The sequence below is a fragment of the Somniosus microcephalus genome, chromosome 4 (genome assembly GCF_052327205.1).
Source record: "Somniosus microcephalus isolate GS21.2 chromosome 4, FLI_Smic_1.0, whole genome shotgun sequence".
Classification (NCBI taxonomy): Eukaryota; Metazoa; Chordata; class Chondrichthyes; order Squaliformes; family Somniosidae; genus Somniosus; species Somniosus microcephalus.
The window spans coordinates 183752160-183772547 of NC_140990.1; the positions used below are offsets into that span (position 1 = coordinate 183752160).

General features: G+C 55.9%; 1 protein-coding gene across 2 annotated transcripts in view; it reads left to right on the forward strand.

Moving 5' to 3' along the window:
• Nucleotides 1-20388, forward strand: part of LOC147120054 (uncharacterized) — a 210655-nt gene that overhangs the window by 157519 nt on the left and 32748 nt on the right. For both annotated transcript variants that reach the window (XM_085985571.1, XM_085985572.1), the window contains exons 19-24: nucleotides 301-451; nucleotides 1895-2237; nucleotides 3253-3533; nucleotides 6298-6515; nucleotides 7107-7279; nucleotides 14782-15001. In XM_085985571.1, coding sequence (XP_085841697.1) covers nucleotides 301-451; nucleotides 1895-2237; nucleotides 3253-3533; nucleotides 6298-6515; nucleotides 7107-7279; nucleotides 14782-15001 — 1386 coding nt within the window. The remainder of the gene's footprint in view (nucleotides 1-300; nucleotides 452-1894; nucleotides 2238-3252; nucleotides 3534-6297; nucleotides 6516-7106; nucleotides 7280-14781; nucleotides 15002-20388) is intronic.

Consider the following 20388-nt stretch of genomic DNA (forward strand, 5'->3'; position numbering starts at 1 on the left):
CATTGGCATCCCCGCATTCAGGGTCAGTACACCACTCCATGTTGGGGCTGGGTGGATACAGTGGGGCAGTCTGCAGTCCTGAAGGGGAGATTTCCCCCTTTCTGTGTCTCCAACAGGACTCACTGGCTGAGTGCAGAGCGACACAGCTGTGGGTGAGATCAGTGGCCAGACTCCCCTCCCTGCTGGACAGGAAGAAACAGGCACAGACAAGCATGCAGCAGCCTGGTTCTGTCACCCCAGACCTTTGCCTTCAGTGTCCCTCCAGATGTTTAACTGTGGGCCGTGCTCTGTTCTGTGTAGTGATGGTGGATGTTCCCCCAATCCCAGTGGAAGGGGAGGTCTTCTGGTAAAGGATGGCCTTGTGGCTGCAGAGGATTCTGGGACAGACACAGAAGACCAGGAGGCCGAACTGTGGAGCCAACTCAGCGAGGGAAACACTGGAATCAAGGCCGTGAGTTGGACAGACCAGAAATCCTCTCCATCTAGGCTTAAATGGTTAGCTGATTTGATGCCTGAATGGCTGCCTGGTTTGGCGCCTGGGAGCAGGTTGATCTGCCTGGCCTGGAGCCAGGAGCCTGGTAGCAGGTTGATCTGCCCGACCTGGGGCCTGGGAGCAGGTTGATCTGCCTGGCCTGGAGCCAGGGGCCTGGGAGCAGGTTGATCTGCCTGGCCTGGGGCCAGGTTGATCTGCCCAGCCTGGGGCCTGGGAGCAGGTTGATCTGCCCGGCCTGGAGCCAGGTTGATCTGCCCAGCCTGGGGCCTGGGAGCTGGTTGATCTGCCTGTCCTGGAGCCTAGGGCCTGGGAGCAGGTTGATCTGCCCAGCCTGGGGCCTGGGAGCAGGTTGATCTGCCTGTCCTGGAGCCTGGGGCTTGGGAGCAGGTTGATCTGCCCAGCCTGGGGCCTGGGAGCAGGTTGATCTGCCTGTTCTGGGGCCTGGGAGCAGGGTGATCTGCCCGGCCTGGAGCTTGGGGCCAGGTTGATCTGCCCAGCCTGGGGCCTGGGAGCAGGTTGATCTGCCTGTTCTGGGGCCTGGGAGCAGGGTGATCTGCCCGGCCTGGAGCTTGGGGCCAGGTTGATCTGCCCAGCCTGGGGCCTGGGAGCAGGTTGATCTGCCCGGCCTGGAGCCTGGGGCCTGGGGCCAGGTTGATCTGCCCAGCCTGGGGCCTGGGAGCAGGTTGATCTGCCCGGCCTGGGGCCTGGGGCCAGGTTGATCTGCCCAGCCTGGGGCCTGGGGCCAGGTTGATCTGCCCAGCCTGGGGCCTGGGAGCAGGTTGATCTGCCCGGCCTGGAGCCTGGGGCCTGGGGCCAGGTTGATCTGCCCAGCCTGGGGCCTGGGGCCAGGTTGATCTGCCCAGCCTGGGGCCTGGGAGCAGGTTGATCTGCCTGTCCTGGAGCCTGGGAGCAGGTTGATCTGCCTGTCCTGGGGCCTGGGAGCAGGTTGATCTGCCTGGCCTGGGAGCAGCTTCTCCTGTAGGGTCACCAACCCTTCCAGATAGGGCTGGAGTCTCCAGGAATTAAAGTTCAATCTCCTGGATGCTGCTAAAAACAAATTGGGAGAAAAATCTCATTAACAAATGGTGTGGCTTCATTTTCTTTGAACAGTTTTGTTATAAAAATATTGGAGATGGGGAAAGGCTGTTTGTTTGAGGGGGGAGGGGCATTTATAGACAGGAGGTCATGTGATGAAACCTCCAGGAACACATACACGTGCATGAGCTGTGACTTGGTATTGTGTGTATTGGCTGGGCTGAGGCCTAGGACTGAGTGCGTTGGCTAGATTGAAGCCTAGGACTAGGTGTGTTGGCTGGGCTGAGGCATGGGACTGAGTAGGCGGCTGTCCAGCCTGAGGACAATGTAGGAGTAAATGTTTGTAAAATTGTTTTCTCTCCACAGAAGAAACAAAAGAGCAAAATAAAGAAAGGAAAGAAAAATCCCAACCAGGATCCAAATATCCAGAGCAGCTACACAGTGCCCAGCAGCTCAGAAGAGCCGAGGAGCTCACTGGGGTCAAACCAGGCATCAGGGCCGAACAAAACATCGGGGCCGAGGAGCTTACTGGGGCCAAACCAGGCATCAGGGCCGAACAAAACATCGGGGCCGAGGAGCTTACTGGGGCCAAACCAGGCATCAGGGCCGAACAAAACATCGGGGCCGAGGAGCTTACTGGGGCCAAACCAGGCTCCGGGGCCAAACAATGAGAAAAACAAGAATAATGGACGTGCTGAGTTTGTAGTAGGTGAGCAATATTGGGAATGATGTCACTGGGTGGCTCTGGGGGCTCCTGATGATGTCACTGGGTGGCTCTGGGGGCTCCTGATGATGTCACTGGGTGGCCCTGGGGGCTCCTGATGATGTCACTGGGTGGCTCTGGGGGCTCCTGATGATGTCACTGGGTGGCCCTGAGGGCTCCTGATGATGTCACTGGGTGGCCCTGGGGGGCACCTGATGATGTCACTGGGTGGCCCTGGGGACTCCTGATGATGTCACTGGGTGGCCCTGGGGGCTCCTGATGATTTCACTGGGTGGCCCTGGGGGCTCCTGATGATGTCACTAAGTGGCCCTGGGGGCTCCTGCTGATGTCACTAAGTGGCCCTGAGGGCTCCCGATGATGTCACTCGGTGGCCTTGAGGGCTCCTGATGATGTCACTGGGGGGCACCTGATGATGTCACTGGGTGGCCCTGGGGGCTCCTGATGATTTCACTGGGTGGCCCTGGGGGCTCCTGATGATGTCACTAAGTGGCCCTGGGGGCTCCTGCTGATGTCACTAAGTGGCCCTGAGGGCTCCCGATGATGTCACTGGGTGGCCTTGAGGGCTCCTGATGATGTCACTGGGTGGCCCTGGGGGCTCCTGATGATTTCACTGGGTGGCCCTGGGGGCTCCTGATGATGTCACTAAGTGGCCCTGGGGGCTCCTGCTGATGTCACTAAGTGGCCCTGAGGGCTCCCGATGATGTCACTGGGTGGCCTTGAGGGCTCCTGATGATGTCACTGGGTGGCCCTGGGGGCTCCTGATGATGTCACTGGGTGGCCCTGGGGGCTCCTGATGATGTCACTGGGTCAGCCTGTGGTCAAACACATTTAGCCATGGACCTGCTCTCACTCCAATGACTCCCCTGTCCCGAGTGAGTCAAGGTGCTGACTCTCGCTGATCCTCTCAATCACTTTTAACTAGTTTAACCAGATGGAAGCGAATGAACAGCAGCCATACTGAAATTTAAAAGTAAATAGAACCTGCCCTTTATTTGTTTAGGAAGACCCAGGGAAAAAAAAGTCCAGCAGCAACACCTGTCCCAGGTGAAGCAGCAGAAGGAAGCTTCCAAACTAGGGAAGAAGGAGGCAATGAGAGGTGGTGAGGAGGACACACAGCACAGCTCAGAGGGACTCCTGCATTCAGCGATCAGAAAGAACGCTCCAACCCCAGTGTCAGCAGTCACGGCAATCACCACTGACCAGGGCCCAAACTCCTGCTTCACCGACACCACAACTACAGGCCCAGCGTCGGAGCAGGCGAGGCGGAGAGAACGATTGGGAGTAAGTGACACAGTGTGGAACTTGCGCAAACTGCAGGACGTGCACAGTAGGTCAGTCAGCATCTGAAAGGGAAAGATAGACGTATGCACCAGGGGAGAGGGGTAGTCAGAGCTGTTCTGATTAAGTGGGGGGAACTTTCACCCCAAAAATGGGTGGGTTTGGGTCAGCTGGGATATTAAAATGCTAAAAATCTCAAACTCGAATCCAACCCGCCTCGAGCCCGCCCACTTGGTTTTAACAGAGAGGGGCGGGAGGTAGGCAACCAATCCGCTCCCAAGAGATAGGTGGCACATTTAAATATTTTAATGAGGCTGCGTGCCTCACACTTTACCTCCATTTTAGATTGAACCCTGGCTGGCCGGGTTTGCAGCTGAAGGGAGGTGAGGACTGCTGGATCCAGCAGGTACGTGCCTTTCCAGCACTGCTTGTGGACCAGGAGGAGCAGGAGTGCTTCCCCCCCAGCCCCCCAAGCAAGTCTGTAAACCACACCCGCAATCAGCCAACACCCCACCACCCCACCGTCCCGTGATTGGAACAATCCCCCCACATCCCCAAAATCAGACCCAACCCCACCCCGTGATCAGATTCACCCCACCCCCACAATCAGACCACTCCCACCCCACAATTGGACCCCCGAGCCACGATCTCCCACTGACCCGGCCTTTTCAATCCCTCCCTCCCTCCACTGTGCTTCCAGGCTGCAGACTCCAATCTCCCCCAGCCTTTCTGATCTCCCCCCACCCCCCACAGAGTAAAGCTCCCTCCTCAGGGTCCCATCAAACACTCCCAGAGTAAGTACAGCACGGGTTAGATACAGAGTAAAGCGCCTTCTTCACTGCCCCATCAAACACTCCCAGGGCAGGTACAGCATGGGTTAGATACAGAGTAAAGCTCCCTCTACACTGTCCCATCAAACACTCCCAGGGCAAGTACTGCACGGGTTAGATACAGAGTAAAGCTCCCTCTACACTGCCCCATCAAACACTCCCAGGGCAGGTACAGCACGGGTTAGATACAGAGTAAAGCTCCCTGAAGTAAAGGGAATTAAGGGTTGCAGGGAGCGGGCAGGAAATTGGACATGAGTCTAGGTTCGGAATGGTCATGGCCCTGTGGGTAGTGGAGCGGGCCCAGGGGCCGTGTAGCTTGGTTCTGCTCCTACTGTGTTCTAATTCTGTGTTAGATTTCAGGAGATGGTTTTATTCCTGTTCCTGGCTGGGGTGGAGATCGCCTTTACAGAAGGTAAGTACTGTAGAAAATATAGGGACAGAGTGATCTCCTGGAAGAATTTCGATCGCCTAGATGGGTCGGAGAGGAATTTCCCAGATTTGTTTCTCCCAAATTGGCTATTGGGTCTTTATCTGGTTTTTCGCCTCTCCCGGGAGATCACATGGGTTCGGGTGGATGCACAGTGATAGAAGATTTGAGGTTAGGATCAGATCAGCCATGATCTTATTGAATGGTGGAGCAGGCTCGAGGGGCCGATTGGCCTACTCCTGCTCCTATTTCTTATGTTCTTATGTACACTGTCCCATCAAACACTCCCAGGGCAGGTACAGCACGGATTAGATACAGAGTAAAGCGCCTTCTTCACTGCCCCATCAAACACTCCCAGGGCAGGTACAGCACGGGTTAGATACAGAGTAAAGCTCCCTCTACACTGTCCCATCAAACACTCCCTGGGCAAGTACTGCATGGGTTAGATACAGAGTAAAGCTCCCTCTACACTGCCTCATCAAACACTCCCAGGGCAAGTACAGCACAGGTTAGATACAGAGTAAAGCTCCCTCTACACTGCCCCATCAAACACTCCCAGGGCAGGTACAGCACGGGTTAAATACAGAGTAAAGCTCCCTCTACACTGTCCCATCAAACACTCCCTGGGCAAGTACTGCATGGGTTAGATACAGAGTAAAGCTCCCTCTACACTGCCTCATCAAACACTCCCAGGGCAAGTACAGCACAGGTTAGATACAGAGTAAAGCTCCCTCTACACTGCCCCATCAAACACTCCCAGGGCAGGTACAGCACGGGTTAAATACAGAGTAAAGCTCCCTCTACACTGTCCCATCAAACACTCCCAGGGCAAGTACTGCACGGGTTAGATTGATCTACTGTTACTCTCCAACCTCTTGACTATGTCCTACTTCCTGCAGTGGCAAAGATCGAAAGGAACATTGGGGTAGAGTTTGGTGTGTGTTGTGTAACTATGACTAATTTGGCAGTCATCCGAGCCCAATCTGGGTGTGTTCGGGTCTAGTTAAATGTTCAGACGTTCCTTGTAGCTATCTAAAAGAAGGTAATTGTCCTTTGCATATGTAAATGAGGGACCTCAACGTCTGCTTTAGGCCCCTCACTGGACATGCTCCGCTCGTGATTCTTCACCAGCCTCCCACGGAAACTAAGTTTATTTGCTGAGTAGACATTTATATATTGTTGCTGAGTATCCAGGAGGAGCTGGAGTGCTTCCCTCCCCCCAACTCCCCTCCAGCTGCACAGTCCTCGCAATTGCCCCTCCCCATCCTGGGACTTCCCCTCAGGCTGCTGCTGGAGAGGTAAAGGGGCCGATATTCCTCCTGGTAAAGTGGGCGAACCATCTGCAGAGCCACCACAGGAGCCAGCAAGCTCACACAAAATCCGATCTCGGGCCTTCCGGTTCAGGCTCCAAAATGGGCCTAAAGCAATTTCTCCCCAGTAATTCCACTAAAATCCAATGGGGGCCTTTTTACAGGGAGCTGCACGCTAACTGCCTTTTGTGTCCAATTAGGAAAGCACTGAGCGCCCACAGGGGACTACACCTGCACCAGGGTCAAAGCACCCCATGCAGTCGGGGAACAACAGGCTGGAGGGTGGGCAGAAGCCCGATCGGGGGCAGAGGCCTGATCAAGAGCAACAGGATTACAGCGAGCAGAGACGACGGGAGACAGAGCAGCGAATCCAACAAGAATTGGATGAAGATCAGAGGAGGAAGGAGCAGGAGATCAGGTAGCGAAAGGTTGTGGATGTGGATAAGTGAGGTTTAAATTATTGGTTGTCGGGTTTGTACCACAGCTTACCCACTCTCAGTCCGAGACACGTGAAGGGCCCATGGTACATGCAGGTAACACACTGAGGGTCCCAGACAGCCCCTCACACAGCGGGGAGGGAGGGGGAAACGACCCAATCCGCAGTCTTCACCCTCTCCTCAGAGCTCAGATGCCTGGAGCTCAGATGCCTGAAGCTCAGTATGAGTTTGGTTGCCCTTTTCCGCACTGTTTGCAGTACCTGGATATCCCTGCGATAGTGCAGAGACCACCTGGAGTACTGGGTACAATTCTGGGCCCTAGTATAACTCTCTCCCTCTCTCCATAGTTCACTGTTAGTTGTTTCTCCTCTGCCATTCCCTGAGGAATGAAGGAGGAACCTGTGGCCCACTCCACGTGGCACAGTGCACTGGCACGCTAACGTATCGAACCTTTGGCCGCTTTCACCCCCGCTACAAGCATATGACCCGCAGGTGAACGTGTCGCCGCGGTAACGGTGCAAGCGGGGGCCCCAACAACCGATCGCCCGTCTCACTTTGCTTCTGATTCGCAGGTTTAAAAGGCAGCAGTGCGAACGTGAAATGTTAGAGCAGGAAGAGGCCGAGCTGAGCCGACAAATTGGGGAGCAGCGTGAACGTGAACGGGGACACAGGCAACAGGAGGAGTATCGGAGGAAGGTCCAGGAAATGCAGCAGAGAAAGGAGAGGAGCCTGGCAGAGAAAGCAGGTGTGTGTGCAACAGACATCACTGGATCCCGCAATAACAACAGAAAACACTGGAAAAACTCAGCAGGCCAGGCAACATCCGTGGAAAGAAATTAGAGTCAACGTTTTGGGTCAAAACCCTTTGTCAAGACTAGTCCACTAGTCCTATCACCATCTCGTCTCGTTTTGAATACCTCTTAATGGGGGAGAAATTCAGTATCGCCCCGTTTGGGGCGCTAGTTCTGGCGGTGCGCAAAGATTAGCGCCAGGCGCACGTTCTCGCCACTTCGAGCGATATTGGGTTGCATCGCCCCTGGAGGTGATTGCGACGCTAAATCAGGCACTGCACGGTATTCTTAAGGCGCTAACCCGGCGGCGCGACGCAATTTCTCCGCAGGCGGGCGCAGCGCAGGTGCCGTCAATTATCGATTTCACCCAGACACGCTGGCGCCAGCCAGCTCTTAAAGGGCCAGATCGATTCTCTTCTGCAGCCACACTCTGCGCCTTGTAGGCCTCAAAATCGGCGGCAACCTACCTGTGGCGGCCAAAACTTCACCCACATGGAGAGGGCCAGGGAGAGAGCGCAGCGCTTCACCGAGGGAGCATTGGATGCTCTGGTTGACGCGGTGGAGCGCCGGCGATCTGTGCTGTACCCGGAGAATGGCAGGAGGCCTCATCAAACCGAATACCGCAGAGCTTGGAGGGAGGTTTCCCAAAGAGTCACCTCCAGCAGCATGGTTCCGAGGACTCCTGTGCAATGCAGGAAGAAGTTCAACGACCTCACTCGGGTCGTCAGGGTGAGTGCCTTTTTCAGAATCATCTTCATCCCTCCACCTGCACCTCACTTTATGGTCAGAGGGTCTGTAAAGCCCCAGTGGCCAGCTGTGATCCAGCACCCATGGCCCTTTCTGGAAACACACACGCACATTCAGCACAGTGCATAATGTAAGGGCTATTCGACCATGGGAGGCATGTGATACCAGATCAGGCCAGCATTATGTCAGGGCTATCCGACCAGGGGAGGCATGTGATACCAGATCAGGCCAGCATTATGTCAGGGCTATCCGACCAGGGGAGGCATGTGATACCAGATCAGGCCAGCATGTTTCATCACACCCCGTCCTTTCTCTTGCAGGCCAAGCTGGCGAGTAACCGCAGGCAGCAGCTTTGGACCGGAGGAGGCCGGCCTCACCTGCAGACCCTTACAGACCTGGAGGAGCGAGTCCACCAGATCGTCGCAAGCCGGATGACTGGCCCCGTCGCCTCTGGAGATGCCGACCCCATTGTGGACAGTGATGGTAAGGCCATGACCTTTTTGACCTCTCTCCTTCCAGTTGTTCCCCACACCAGCATGCTTTTTCAATCAACCCAATTCAAAGCATTGCAGCACTCATGCATCCCTTGCCGCCACCCTGTCCTTTCGCTAAAGCCACTCTTGAACCTCCCTGCTTTCAGATGCTGCATCACCAGCTCGGGAGGCGGGCCCTCAAGCTGCCACTGCGACTAACTCCAGAGGCGACGAGGAGGAGGAAGCCGGACCATCCGCTCAACCCTCAGGCGAGCCAGCCCATCTCCAGACTGGGGAGACTCCTTCCTTGGAGGGGAGCGGGGGGGGCAATGCTCTGAGGAGGACCCAGCTGCAGCAACGCGAGGGGGGTAAGGAAGCTCGGGGGCCGTCTCTCCGGAGGGCGAGTCGGGCCGTGAGTCCTGCTGCACAGAACACAGAGGAGGTGCGTGCCCTCGCTGAAATGAGTGCCCAGGCTAGGCTGAGGCACACTGAGCTTATGGCTGCAGTGGGAAGGATGCCCGAATCCATTGAGACACTGGCAAGGAGTGTCCAAGACTTCAGCACAGCACAGGCAGCGAGTGTGCAGGACTTCAGCGCAGCACTTGCAAGGAGTGTGCAGGACTTCAGCGAAGCACTGGCAAGGGTTGTCCAGGGCTTCAACGAAGCAATGGCACCTGCCACACAAGTGCTGAGTGCTGCGACGCAGTCACTCGCTGGTCTCATGCAGACGCAGATTGAGGCCACGCGAGCACTGACTGCTGCCACCCTCGCTGGATCGGGCAGGATTCCCCGGGGCCCTTGCAGCACCACAGCAGACCAGCAATCTGTGCACCAGCCGATTGCTGCGCATGCTGCGGTGCTGGCCCGTCAGAGTGCCAGTGTGTCGGCTGACCAGGGAGCTGCTGTCCGCTCTCAGGATGACAGTATTCCTGATGCCACCACTGGCACTTCTCCACTGCAGCTGCCACCACCTGTAGGACAGAATGCTTCCGCCCATGCAGAGTTGGAGCAGTCAGCAGCCGGGCCCTCCATGCCCAGAGGTCGTCCAGGCTGTCCCTCAGGGGCATCTGCGGTTTCGGACAGTCAGCAGGCCTCCACCAGCCTTGTTGCAGCCACTGGGGTCCCATTACGGAGGAGCTGCAGGGTGGGAAGGGGCCAATGCCGAAAGGGAAGCAGATCACCATTGAGGGGGGAAAAGTAGAAGGTGCTGCTGATTCCTGTTATTTGTTTCATTCAAGGCAGAGGATGCTGGTCTGAATGTTAGTTATGTTTTGGACAGTCTCCCGGGTGTGAGAGGCACTTCTGTTGCCATTGCTTTGTCAGGCGGGAAGGAAGCACATTTTGTACAATAAACAACTTTCTTTATTCAGAATGGCCATGTCTGTTCTTTTGACAAATTTTGCCCTTGAGCGGCTTAGGGGTAGCAGAATGGTTCCATTCATGTTGTTGGAATGGCAGCAAACATTCCCTGAGAGGGGCCTGGAAGTGACTCGCTATAAGCCTCTAACAACAACAACCACCACCGCCGCCGCCGATTGTAACGTTCTTCAGCAGGGGTGCTGGACGAACGGAGCGGGGTCATCAGCCAGGGGCACAGAGGATAGCCCTTGTCCCCGAGAAGCCAGCCTCCTGGGTGAGCCGGGGCCTCAAAGGTCTACCACAGAAGTCTGGCGCAGGAAGGCGTCGTGGCTACTGCCTGGAAACTGGGCATTGACAGCGAGTATCAGCTGTCGGTGGTCACAGACCAGCTGCACATTCAAAGAATGGAACCCCTTTCGGATGCGGAAATCCTCCGTATTCTCTAGAGGCGCCCGCAAAGCCACATGCGTGCAGTCAGTGGCGCCCTGCACCATGGGGAAGCCCGCTATTGTTGCAAAGCCCTCTGCGCATTCTCGCTGTTTGTCCGGGGTCATTGGGAAGGAGATGTACTGCCGTCTCCTTCTAAAGAGGGCATTAGTCACTTGATGGATGCAGCAATGCACCGCGAACTGTGAGATGCTGGCAAAGTCCCCAGTAGCAGCCTGAAAGGAGCCACTGGCATAGAAGTTTAGAGCCACAGTGATCTTCACAGCCACCGACAGAGATGTCCTGCACCTTAGTTGAGGCTGCAGATCTGGCTGAAGCAGGTGGCAGAGCTCATTGACCACCTCCTTACTGAAGCGCAGCCTTCGGAAACACTGCTCCTCCGACATGTTGATATGTGAAAACTGCTGGCGGAAAACCCTGGCAGTGTAAGGTCTCGTGTGGCGACGTCTGTAGGCCCTCCTCCGTCTGGCCATGCCTGCCACTCTATCCCTACGTCTCTATGCCCTGTCCAAATGATTGAGAAGCACGACGTTCCCATCCAATGCAGCCCCCATAGTAAGAGCGCACTGAAAGTTATGCCGGTTGAGAAGCTCACCAACTGCAAAGTGATGTTCAGAAGGCTGAAGTTCCTCTGCCAGCGCTGGCTCACTGCAGAAATGGCTCTCCGTGTGTAGCTGAGCAACTCTCTCTCTCTCTCTCTCCAAGAAGTTGTGGTCCAAAAATGGCTACCAAGAATAATCCAGAACAGTCCCCTTTAAATAGCGCCCCCCGAGCCCGACAGCGACTGGGAAACGTTCCAGGTAACCTGTCCTTGTTAGTGCCAGGCTGAACGGAGGGGGGCGCCACTGAATTTCCGGTCTGGGGTGCACCAAAGGCGTTGCACACTGAAATGACGTCATGATCTGCGTGCGCCGGTGAGCGGGCGCTAAGGTTTAGCGCCGGCGCAAAATGTCCGCGCAATATGGGAAGCGGCGCCTGGGTGCTAGTTGGTTAGCGCCCCACTTCTCGGCCTCTTTAGGCACTAATGGGTGGCGCAGCCAACTGAATTTTTCCCCCAATGTCTCCTCTTTTGTTCTCTCCCAGCCTGGCCTCTTAATCTATTTCATTCCCTGTGCCTCTTTAGTCTTGATAAAGGGTTTTGACCCGAAACGTTGACTCTAATTTCTCTCCACGGATGTTGCCTGGCCTGCTGAGTTTTTCCAGCATTTTCTGTTGTTATTTCGGATTTCCAGCATCTGCAGTATTTTGCTTTTGTACTGGATCCTGCAAACCTACTGCAGACACCAGTACTGCCTTCAGCTCACTGGGTGCTGTACATGTACAGGAGCCGACACTGAGAGACATGGGCCGTACAGTACCAGGCAGGAGTGAATCATTCCCTCTTACCCACTGGGTGCTGTACATGTACAGGAGCCGACACTGAGAGACACGGGCCGTACAGTACCAGGCAGGAGTGAATCATTCCCTCTTACCCACTGGGTGCTGTACATGTACAGGAGCCGACACTGAGAGACATGGGCCGTACAGTACCAGGCAGGAGTGAATCATTCCCTCTTACCCACTGGGTGCTGTACATGTACAGGAGCCGACACTGAGAGACACGGGCCGTATAGTACCAGGCAGGAGTGAATCATTCCCTCTTACCCACTGGGTGCTGTACATGTACAGGAGCCGACACTGAGAGACACGGGCCGTATAGTACCAGGCAGGAGTGAATCATTCCCTCTTACCCACTGGGTGCTGTGCATGTACAGGAGCCGACACTGAGACACACGGGCCGTACAGTACCAGGCAGGAGAGAATCATTCCCTCTTACCCACTGGGTGCTGTGCATGTACAGGAGCCGACACTGAGACACACGGGCCGTACAGTACCAGGCAGGAGAGAATCATTCCCTCTTACCGGCTGAGAAGGTGATCCAAATTAGAGACTGATGATTGGGTGACTTCAAACTTGGGTTGAAATGCCTGTAGCTTGTAGGAGGAAGGGAGAGGAAAGGGAAGGCTGAGGGAGGGGAGAGAAGACTGAGGGAGGAAAGGGAAGGCTGAGGGAGGAGAGGGAAGGCTGAGGGGGGTGGAGGGAAGGCTGGGGAAGAAGAGGGAAGGCTGAGGGAGGAAAGGGAAGGCTGAGGGAGGGGAGGGAAGGCTGAGGGAGGGGAGGGAAGGCTGAGGGAGTTGAGGGAAGGCTGAGGGAGGGGAGGGGAGGCTGAGGGAGGGGAGGCTGAGGGAGGGGAGGTGAGGCTGGGGGAGGGGAGGCTGAGGGGGGAGGGGAGGCTGAGGGAGGGGAGGGAAAGCAGAGGGAGGGGAGGCTGAGGGAGGAGAGGGAAGGCTGGGGGAGGAGAGAGGGAGTTGGAGCAGGGGGAGGGAGGGAGTTGGAGCAGGGGGGCAGAGGGAGTTGGAGCAGGGGGAGAGAGGGAGTTGGAGCAGGGGGAGAGAGGGAGTTGGAGCAGGGGGAGAGAGGGAGTTGGAGCAGGGGGAGAGAGGGAGTTGGAGCAGGGGGAGAGAGGGAGTTGGAGCAGGGGGAGAGAGGGAGTTGGAGCAGGGGGAGAGAGGGAGTTGGAGCAGGGGGAGAGAGGGAGTTGGAGCAGGGGGAGAGAGGGAGTTGGAGCAGGGGGAGGTAGGGAGTTGGAGCAGGGGGAGAGAGGGAGTTGGAGCAGGGGGAGAGAGGGAGTTGGAGCAGGGGGAGAGGGAGTTGGAGCAGGGGGAGAGAGGGAGTTGGAGCAGGGGGAGAGAGGGAGTTGGAGCAGGGGGAGGGAGGGAGTTGGAGCAGGGGGAGAGAGGGAGTTGGAGCAGGGGGAGAGAGGGAGTTGGAGCAGGGGGAGAGAGGGAGTTGGAGCAGGGGGAGAGAGGGAGTTGGAGCAGGGGGAGAGAGGGAGTTGGAGCAGGGGGAGAGAGGGAGTTGGAGCAGGGGGAGAGAGGGAGTTGGAGCAGGGGGAGAGAGGGAGTTGGAGCAGGGGGAGAGAGGGAGTTGGAGCAGGGGGAGAGAGGGAGTTGGAGCAGGGGGAGAGAGGGAGTTGGAGCAGGGGGGCAGAGGGAGTTGGAGCAGGGGGAGAGAGGGAGTTGGAGCAGGGGGGGAGAGAGGGAGTTGGAGCAGGGGGAGAGAGGGAGTTGGAGCAGGGGGAGAGAGGGAGTTGGAGCAGGGGGAGAGAGGGAGTTGGAGCGGGGGAGAGAGGGAGTTGGAGCAGGGGGAGAGAGTGAGTTGGAGCAGGGGGAGGGAGGGAGTTGGAGCAGGGGGAGGGAGGGAGTTGGAGCAGGGGGAGAGAGGGAGTTGGAGCAGGGGGAGAGAGGGAGTTGGAGCAGGGGGACAGAGGGAGTTGGAGCGGGGGGAGAGGGAGTTGGAGCAGGGGGAGAGAGGGAGTTGGAGCAGGGGGGAGGGAGTTGGAGCAGGGGGGAGGGAGTTGGAGCAGGGGGAGAGAGGGAGTTGGAGCAGGGGGGAGGGAGTTGGAGCAGGGGGAGAGAGGGAGTTGGAGCAGGGGGGAGGGAGTTGGAGCAGGGGGAGAGAGGGAGTTGGAGCAGGGGGAGAGAGGGAGTTGGAGCAGGGGGAGAGGGAGTTGGAGCAGGGGGAGAGAGGGAGTTGGAGCAGGGGGAGAGAGGGAGTTGGAGCAGGGGGAGAGAGGGAGTTGGAGCAGGGGGAGAGGGAGTTGGAGCAGGGGGAGAGAGGGAGTTGGAGCAGGGGGAGAGAGGGAGTTGGAGCAGGGGAGAGAGGGAGTTGGAGCAGGGGGAGAGGGAGTTGGAGCAGGGGGAGAGAGGGAGTTGGAGCAGGGGGAGAGAGGGAGTTGGAGCAGGGGGAGAGAGGGAGTTGGAGCAGGGGGAGAGAGGGAGTTGGAGCAGGGGGAGAGAGGGAGTTGGAGCAGGGGGAGAGAGGGAGTTGGAGCAGGGGGAGAGAGGGAGTTGGAGCAGGGGGAGAGAGGGAGTTGGAGCAGGGGGAGAGAGGGAATTGGAGCAGGGGGAGAGAGGGAGTTGGAGCAGGGGGAGAGAGGGAGTTGGAGCAGGGGGAGGGGGAGTTGGAGCAGGGGGAGAGAGGGAGTTGGAGCAGGGGGAGAGAGCAGGATACCGGAACAGGCTCCTTCGACAGCAAGTATAGAATGGCATTCGAACCCTTGTGCCTATCAGGGCTGGGCCAGCTGACACCAGCCGGCATGGTCATAGGGGTCTCGTACCTTGGGTTGAAGACGGGATGGACAGGGGTTCCGTTCCTCAACCCTGCGTGTGGGATCGAGCTATGCTGTGATGCCCTCCACTGTCAAATATCTAGCCAACGTTGTCCAGCCACATGGGGAGGATTGGGAGGGCAGCGGGAGCCATAGAAGTTTAGCCCAGCAAAGAATCAAGCCCTGAGTGAGCGGGTTAGGAGATAAAGGATTGAGGGGTGAGGCTGGAGAATGCACAGTGTGTAAGCTGCCTGTGTTTGTCACCTTGCTGCATCCACAGAGGAGGCCATGAGACTAGAGAGGGCGCGCCAGCAGCAGCTGGAGGAGGAGATGGAGCTCCTGAAGGGAATGGATGACCCGCAGAGACTGGAGTACCTGCGAAGGAAGCAGATCGAAGAACAGCAACTCACGGAGGATCTTGAGGAGCGACAGAGGAAGGAGGGAGAGAGGGGCAGGTGTCTGATGCATGAGGCGAAGCAGGAAGCAGTATCTTTACTGTGGTGAGTGTCAGAGTGTCCCACAGTACTCCCAGACTGGTCCCATACCCACAGAGCAGTGTACTCCCAGACTAGAGCCAGACAAACAGAGCACTGTACTCCCAGACTGGTCCCATACCCACAGAGCACTGTACCCCCAGACTAGACCCAGACACACAGAGCACTGTACACCCAGACTGGTCACAAACCACAGAGCACTGTACTCCCAGAATAGACCCAGACAAACAGAGCACTGTACTCCCAGATTGGTCCCAAACCCACAGAGCACTGTACTCCCAGATTGGTCCCATACCCACAGAGCACTGTACTCCCAGACTAGACCCAGACACACTGAGCACTGTAGTCCTAGACTTGTCCCAAACACACAGAGCACTGTACTCCCAGACTAGACCCAGACACACAGAGCACTGCACTCCCAGACTGGTCCCAGGCACACACAGCACAGTGCTCTCAGATTGGTCCCATACCCACAGAGCACCAAACTCCCAGACTAGACCCAGACACACAGTACACTGTACTCCCAGACTGGTCCCAGACACACAGAGCACAGTACTACCAGACTAGACCCAGACACACATAGCCCAGTACTCCAGACTAGACTCAGACACATTTAGCACTGTACTCCCAGACTAGACCCAGAAACACAGAGCACTCTACTCCCAGACTAGACCCAGGCACACAGAGCACTGTACGCACAGACTAGATTCAGACACACAGAGCACTGTACTCCCAGGCTAGACCCAGACACACAGAGCACAGTACTCCCAGACTGGTTCCATACCCACAGAGCACCAAACTCCCAGATGAGACCCAGACACACTGAGCACTGTACTACCAGACAGCTCCCAAACCCACAGAGCACAGTACTCCCAGACAACACCCAGACACACAGAGCACTGTACTCCCAGACAGGTCCCAGACACAGTACACTGTACTCCCAGACTGGTCCCAGACACACAGAGCACTGAACACCCAGACAAGACCCAGACACACAGTGCACTGCACTACCAGACTGGTCCTATACCCACATAGCACAGTACTCCCAGACTAGACCCAGACACACAGAACACAGTACTCCCAGGCTAGACTCAGATACACACATCACTGTACCGCCAGAATAGACGCAGACACAGAGAGCACAGTATCCCAGACTAGACCCAGACACACAGAGCACAGTAGTCCCAGACTCGACCCAGACACACAGATCACTGTAGTCCCAGACACACAGAGCACTGTACCCCCAGACTAGACTCAGACAGAGAGAGCACTGTACACCCAGACACACAGAGCACATTACTCCCAGACTAAACCCAGACACACAGAGCACTGTACTCCCAGACTAGACCCAGATACACAGAGCACAGTACTCCCAGACTAGACCCAGACACACAGACCACTGTACGCCCAGACTAGACCCAGACACACAGAGCTCTGCACTCCCAGACTAGACCCAGACACAGAGAGCACTGTACTCCCAGACTGGTCCCAAACCCACAGAGCACAGTGCACACAGAACACAGTACCGCCGGACTAGACCCAAACACACAGAGCATTGTACTCCCAGACTGGACCCAGACACACAGAGCACTGTACTCTCATACTAGACCCAGGCACACACAGCAATGTACCTCCAGACTAGACCCAGACACATAGAGCACCCTACTGCGAGACTGGACCCAGACACACACAGCAATGTACCTCCAGACTAGACCCAGACACACAGAGCACTGTACTCCCAGCCTAGACCCAGAAAAGCAGAGCACTGTACTTCCATACTAAACCCAGACACACAGCGCGCTGAGCTCCCAGACTAGACCCAGACACACAGAGCACTCTACTCTCAGGCTAGACCCAGACACACACAGCAATGTAATTCCAGACTAGACCCAGACACACAGGTCACTGTATTTCTAGACTAGACCCAGACACACATAGCACTGTACTCCCAGACTAGACCCAGACACACACAGCACTCCCAGACTAGACCCAGAGACACAGTGCACTGTACCCCCAGACTAGAGCCAGAGACAGAGAGCACTGTACTCCCAGCATAGATCCAGACACACAGAGCACTGTACTACCAGACTAGACCCATACCCACAGAGCACTGTACTCCCAGCATAGACCCAGACACATAGAGCACTGTACTCCCAGACTAGACCCAGACACACAGAGCACTGTCTGCACAGATTAGACCCAGACACACAAAGCATTGTACTTCCAGTCTAGACCGAGACACACAAAGCACTGTACTCCCAGACGAAACCCAGATTCACAGAGCACTGTACTCCCAGACTAGACCCAGACACACAGAGCACTGTACTCCCAGACTAGATGCAAGCACACAGAGCACTTTACTCCCAGACTAAACCCAGATTCACAGAGCACTGTACTCCCAGACTAGACCCAGACACACAGAGCACTGTACTCCCAGACTAGGCCCAGATACACAGAGCACTCTACTCTCAGACTAGACCCGACACACAGTGCACTGTGCTCCCAGACTGGTCCTATACCCAGAGAGCACAGTAATCCCAGACTAGACCCAGACACACAGAACACAGTACTGCCAGACTAGACCCAGACACACTTAGCACTGTGCTCAAAGACTGGTCCTACACCCACAGAGCACAGTACTCCCAGACTAGACCCAGACACATAGAGCACCTTAATGCGAGACTAGACCCAGACACACAGAGCACTGAACACACAGACTAGACCCAGACACATAGAGCACTGTAATCCCAGACTGGTCCCATATCCACAGAGCACAGTACTCGCAGACAGGTCCCAGACACACAGAGCACTGTACTCCCAGACTAGGCCCAGACACACAGAGCACTGTACTCTCAGACTAGACCCAGACAGAGAGAGCACTGTACTCCCAGACTGGTCCCACACCCACTGAGCACAGTGCACCCAGACACAAAGAAAACAGTACCGCCGGACTAGTCCCAAACACACAGAGCATTGTACTCCCAGACTAGACCCAGACACACAAAGCACTCTACTCTCAGACTAGACCCAGACACACAGAGCATTGTACTCCCAGACTGGACCCAGACACACATAGCACTGTACTCCCAGACTAGACCCAGACACACACAGCACATTACTCCCAGACTAGATCCAGACACACACTGCACTGTACACCCAGACTGGTCCCAGACACACAGAGCACTGTACTCCCAGACTTGAAGGAGACACACAGAGCACTGTACTACCAGACTAGACCCATACACACAGAGCACTGTATTCCCAGACGAGACCCAGACACACAGAGCATTGTACTCCCAGACACACAGAGCACAGTACTGCCAGACTAGACCCAGACACACTTAGCACTGTACTCCCAGTCTAGACCCGGACACACAGAGCACTGTACTCCCAGACTAGACCCAGACACACTTAGCACTGTACTCCCGGACTAGACCCTGACACACAAAGCACTGTACTCCCAGACTAGACGCAGACACACAGAGCACTGTGCTCCCAGACTAGACCCAGACACACAGAACACTGTACTCCCCGACTAAACCCAGACACACAGAGCTCTGCACTCCCAGACCAGACCCAGACACACAGAGTACTCTACTCCCATACTGGTCCCATACCCACAGAGCACTGTAAACCCAGACTCGACCCAGACACATAGAGCACCCTACTGCGAGACTAGACCCAGACACACACATCAATGTACATCCAGACTAGACCCAGACACACAGGTCACTGTCCTCACTGAGTAGACACAGACACACAGAGCACTGTAAACCCAGACTAGACCCAGACACACAGATGACTGTACTCCCGGACTAGACCCAGAGACACAGAGCACTGTACTCCCCGGCTAAACCCATACTCACAGAGCACTGTACTCCCAGACTAGACCCAGACACACTGAGCACTGTACTCCCAGACTAGCAGCAGACACACAGAGCACTGCACTCCCAGACGAGACCCAGACACACGGAACACTGTAAGCCCGGACTAGACCGAGACACACAAAGCACAGTACTCCCAGACTAGACTCAGACACATGTGGTAAACCACTTTTATCGTTCACTATCGTTACACTATAGTTATCACTGTTATATCGTTACTCTATGGTTATCACTGTTCAGACTGTTGTATCACTATACGAGGTCGCCTCTTGTCACGCTGTTATACCTGGGCTGACCACTGCTGACTCCGCCCATGGCTCCACCTACCTGCCCAGGTATAAAGGTGGTCGACTGGCTGGCATTCCTCCTTGTTGGATCCGATCACCCACGAGGGTGGGCTCTGTTATTTAGCCAATAAAAACCTATAGTTACTTTCTTAACTCGTCGCTTTTCATTGGATGAATTGATAGGTATATCAATTTTATTGGCTAAATAACAGAGCCCACCCTCGTGGGTTTGATAGGTATATCAACACACAGAGCATTCTACTCCCAGACTAGACCCAGACACACAGAGCACTGTACTCCCAGACTAGACTCAGAGCACTGTACCCCCAGGCTAGACCCAGACACACAGAGCACTGTACTCCCGGACTACACCCAGAGACACAGAGCACTGTACTCCCCGACTAAACCCATACTCACAGAGCACTGTACTCCCAGACTAGACCCAGACACACTGAGCACTGTACGCCCAGATTAAATCAAGGCCCACGGAGCACTGTACTCCCAGACTAGACCCAGGCACACAGACCACTGTACTCCCAGACTAGACCAAGACACACACAGCACTATACTTCCAGACTACACCCAGACAGAGAGCACTGTATTCTCAGAGTAGACCAAGACACACAGAGCACTGTACTCCCAGACTGGTCCCAAACCCACAGAGCACAATGCTCCGAGACTACACCCAGACACACAGAACACAGTACAGCCGGACTAGACCCAAACACACAGAGCATTGTACTCCCAGACTAGACCCAGACACACAGAGCACTCTACTCTCAGACTAGACCCAGACACACAGATCACTGTACTCCCAAACCAGATCCATACACACAGAGGTCTGTACTCCCACACTAGATTCAGACACACAGAGCACTGTACTCCCAGACTAGACCCAGGCACACAGAGCACTGTACTCCCAGACTGGTCCCAATACCCACAGAGCACAGCGCTCCCAGACTACACCCAGACACACAGAACACAGTACCGCCGGACTAGACCCAAACACAGAGCATTGTACTCCCAGACTAGACCCAGACACACAGAGCACTCTACTGTCAGACTAGACCCAGACACACTTAGCACTGTACTTCCAGGTTAGACCCAGACACACAGAGCACACTACTCCCAGACTAGACCCAGACACACACAGCAATGTACATCCAGACTAGACCCAGACACACAGGTCACTGTACTTCCAGACTAGACCCAGACACACACA